Source organism: Chaetomium globosum, genomic scaffold (genome assembly GCF_000143365.1).
Source record: "Chaetomium globosum CBS 148.51 scaffold_5 genomic scaffold, whole genome shotgun sequence".
Lineage (NCBI taxonomy): Eukaryota > Fungi > Ascomycota > Sordariomycetes > Sordariales > Chaetomiaceae > Chaetomium > Chaetomium globosum.
Window position 1 is genome coordinate 3,435,171 of NT_165980.1, and position 3,226 is coordinate 3,438,396.

At 57.0% G+C, this 3,226-nt stretch overlaps 2 protein-coding genes across 2 annotated transcripts in view; one reads left to right on the forward strand and one right to left on the reverse strand.

Moving 5' to 3' along the window:
- Positions 1-45: 45 nt before the first annotated feature.
- Positions 46-1,503, reverse strand: CHGG_07962 (uncharacterized protein; the record flags this gene model as incomplete). Its single annotated transcript, XM_001225617.1, has 2 exons — positions 46-1,308; positions 1,456-1,503. 2 exons carry the CDS (start codon positions 1,501-1,503, stop codon positions 46-48), a joined length of 1,311 nt encoding a protein of 436 aa, XP_001225618.1.
- A 1,314-nt stretch (positions 1,504-2,817) lies between these two features.
- Positions 2,818-3,226, forward strand: part of CHGG_07963 (uncharacterized protein) — a gene marked incomplete at both ends in the record, with an annotated part of 2,687 nt that continues 2,278 nt past the window's right edge. Inside the window, one exon of the mRNA XM_001225618.1 lies at positions 2,818-2,845. Coding sequence (XP_001225619.1) covers positions 2,818-2,845 — 28 coding nt within the window. The remainder of the gene's footprint in view (positions 2,846-3,226) is intronic.

The window sequence follows — 3,226 nt, forward strand, 5'->3', positions numbered from 1 at the left end:
AAGAGCGAGAAGAAGGGTCTCAGTTAAGAAGCGGGGGCGGTGCGTTTAGAGGGGTGGAGGGCTTGTTTGTTGTGGCGTTGTTGGTTGTGCTGCCGGGTATGGAAGACAAAGGATGGTAGTGGGCAACTGCGCGAGTGGCGCGCCCCAGTTGTAGGGCTTGTCATCCTGTGGCGTGGTGAAGGGCCGCGTAGAGAGGCGGATCGTTTTGGAGCGAGCAAGCCACCTGCGCGACGCGGTGGTGGCGGTGGTGGGATGGGGGGGTTCGTGGTCATCGTCCTCCTCTGCGAGCAGGTCCGTGTGCATGCGCCGGAGCAGCGAGGTGGTGATGGCGAGCAGCTCGCGGTGGATCTCGGAGGGGTGGTTGAGCCCCCGGTACGAGTCCTCGATGCTGATCTGGGTGGGGACGTCACGGGCCGGCTTGACGTCGGTGTCGTCTACGCCGTGGAGCAGGGCCCATACTTTGGGGCCGAGGCCTTTCTCGGAGCCCGGTCCGGAGAGGAGCCGGGAGAGGGTTGCCGGGGCGATGCCGGGGTGGGTTCGGACCTGGCCTACGGTGGTCGAACACTCCATCGAGTGCGTGTCTGGCTCCGGTTCCTTGCCGAGGACAAAGCCTTCCAGCACGCGGGTCGTCTTGGAGCCGATCCCGGGGACCTTACGGAGGCTGTGCTCGTCCATGAAGGAGACGACATCTTCTTGGCATAGGGCAAGGAGCACTGTCTGATTCTGCGGCTTATTCTTGTCACCAACTAGTTTCGCGAGCAGTTTGTTGGTGGATATCCCGCACGCGCTGGTGTACCCCTCCGCCTCGATCTTCAATCTGAGATATCTGGCCAGGTGAGACGCCACCAAAAGGCGCACGCACAAGGCATTCTCGTAAGATGGTACGCCATCGCCGCCGAACACGCACCCGGCAAAGCACGTGGCATCATACTCGAATCCGACCTCCGGGTCTGACCGAGACAGACAAAAATAGGACTGGCGCAGGGAGTTTTTGTTCAATAGCTCGACATTGTACGAGACAATGTCGGTGACATCTAGGAATACCTCATCAAGCCCCAGACGCTCGACCTTGCCGTTCCACGAGTAAGACCGAAGCAGAGCGTGCAAGCGCTTGGACACGTCGCGGAAGGGAGACAGGTCCTCGCCGTCGGCCAGCACAAGGTCTGGACAGATCTTCCTGGCCTGGGCGATGGGCATAAGCTTCTTGACACCACGACGTCGGGCCACGTAATTGCACGTGGCGAGAATCCCCTTTTGCTTGATGCCGAGGGGCAAAGCTCGGAGGGACGGCTGTCGATTCTCGACACACTGCGCATAGAAGCAGTCCAGGTCCTAGGAAGAAAGCAGAAAGATCGCCGTGTCAGACGGAGATATTCCAGTCGAGGTCGGGCGGGTCAAGAAGCTGGGGAAGAGGAAATGAGGAAATGAGGGAGGCTGTACAAAATGGAGCAGAACCCGGTCGTCGCGCCGCCGTGGCGCCTTCTTGATGGACGAGGGATCCATTTACTGCTGTGCTGCGGTCAAATGCTAGGTAAGGGGACGCGTCAACGTGTCATCCAGGGCATCGCCGGGCCAATTTTGGTGTTTTGTTTACCGGCACATCATCTAGGATTTCCCCTGCGGAGTGGTGTTGGGACGATCCCAAAGTTGTCAATTGAAGATGCCGGTCAATCCAGTCGATCCAGTCAATCGAGTTGTTGAATTTCTCATCTATTTTTAGGGCGACCGAACTCTTCAAGTGGAAACATGTCTGTGCGTGACTCGGATAGCGCCGTCTTAGCGTGCCCTGGCATGTGTTCACCAAGAACTGTTCGCAGGGATTGAGGGGCAACAACGCAACGCAACGTGAGGTGTGAGGTGGTGAGTTCTGGAAAACTCGAACCGAACGACTCGCATTCGATAAACTTTTCACTAGGATCGTGCTCCGCAAATGGTGTTTGCTAGTTTTTTAGCATTTATTTGTTTATTCCCTACCTCCCCACAATCCCTCTTTTCTCGTCCCTTCGTCGCATCCCATTGTCCCGTCCCAGCCGGGAACCGTCCAGCACCGGGTTGGCCCCGGTTCCGTAGATCAGTTCGTTTTGACCTATTTTCGTCCCAAAATGTCAAATTTCTCCCCCGGCACAATCCGTGTCCTGTGCAACCCACGTTTTGGTGGCTTTTCTTTCCAGCCGGTCGGATCACGCTGACAATTGCATTCACCGCTCATCATGACCGTGGCCACCACGAGGCCCAGACCACGGTGGTGGCAAAACCCCGGCGGCGAGGTCGGTCGTTATACGGGAGACCTACCTTAATTTGCGTTGCGGTCTGGGGGCGGCTGACCGGCGCTTATGTTGGGACGGTGTTCTCGACAAACAAAGTACATACAAGCAAGTATTGTAGTCAAAAGAAGAAGAAAAAGGGTCAATAAAATCCTTCTAGAACGCCACACCGACGATACAGTAATCCTTCGGCCACACGGTAGCCACCTCGGTTGCCCGGTCTCGCACTCATCGTCCAAAGGACTCGGAAAGCAACACCTCCACTGTCTCGAATGTCGACTTCTCGATCGCGCCTGTTCGCTACTAGCGCGGGAAATGGACGCAAGCCTCCTGCCAAATCGGGGGTTCTAAATTCAACTTGGCGGGATTAGACGCGATGTGACTTTGGCTGCAGGTGGATCTTTTGTTGAATCCTGGCCCCCTCGGATGCTATCATTGGAGAAGCCAGCGCCTGCGCCTGCAAGCTGCAGGAAGTGTGCTGGCCAGTCACCACGACCGCTTCCTTCAGCGACGGACCAACCAGGGTGGCTGAAGCGTCACTCTGCATGGCAAAATGGAGGCCTTTTTCCTTGTCACACCCGGTGACACCCAACCCATCACCCCTGCACTCACTGCACTCGCTGGCTCGAGACTGGCTCGACTGGCTCGACTGGAAACTTTGCTGCAGTTTCCCGCTGACTGACAGCTCCGACAGCGTTAAAAAGGTGTCTCCATACTGTGTGCCAGGATACTGGGGGGCTTGCAGGGAGGCTTTATTGAATTCGTCCGAACTGCCCTGGCACTTGCTCCTTCCTCGCCTGCTTATCCACATGTCCCCCTTCCCCACTCGGTGCGCCCCATGAAATCCGCAGCCGCCGTACCTTCCACACCGTAACTGGCCATCCCAATTTGTGAAGATTCACATTGGGCACTGCCACGTTGAAGATACCATCCTTGCCCCCACTGATCCCTGGAATTTCCAT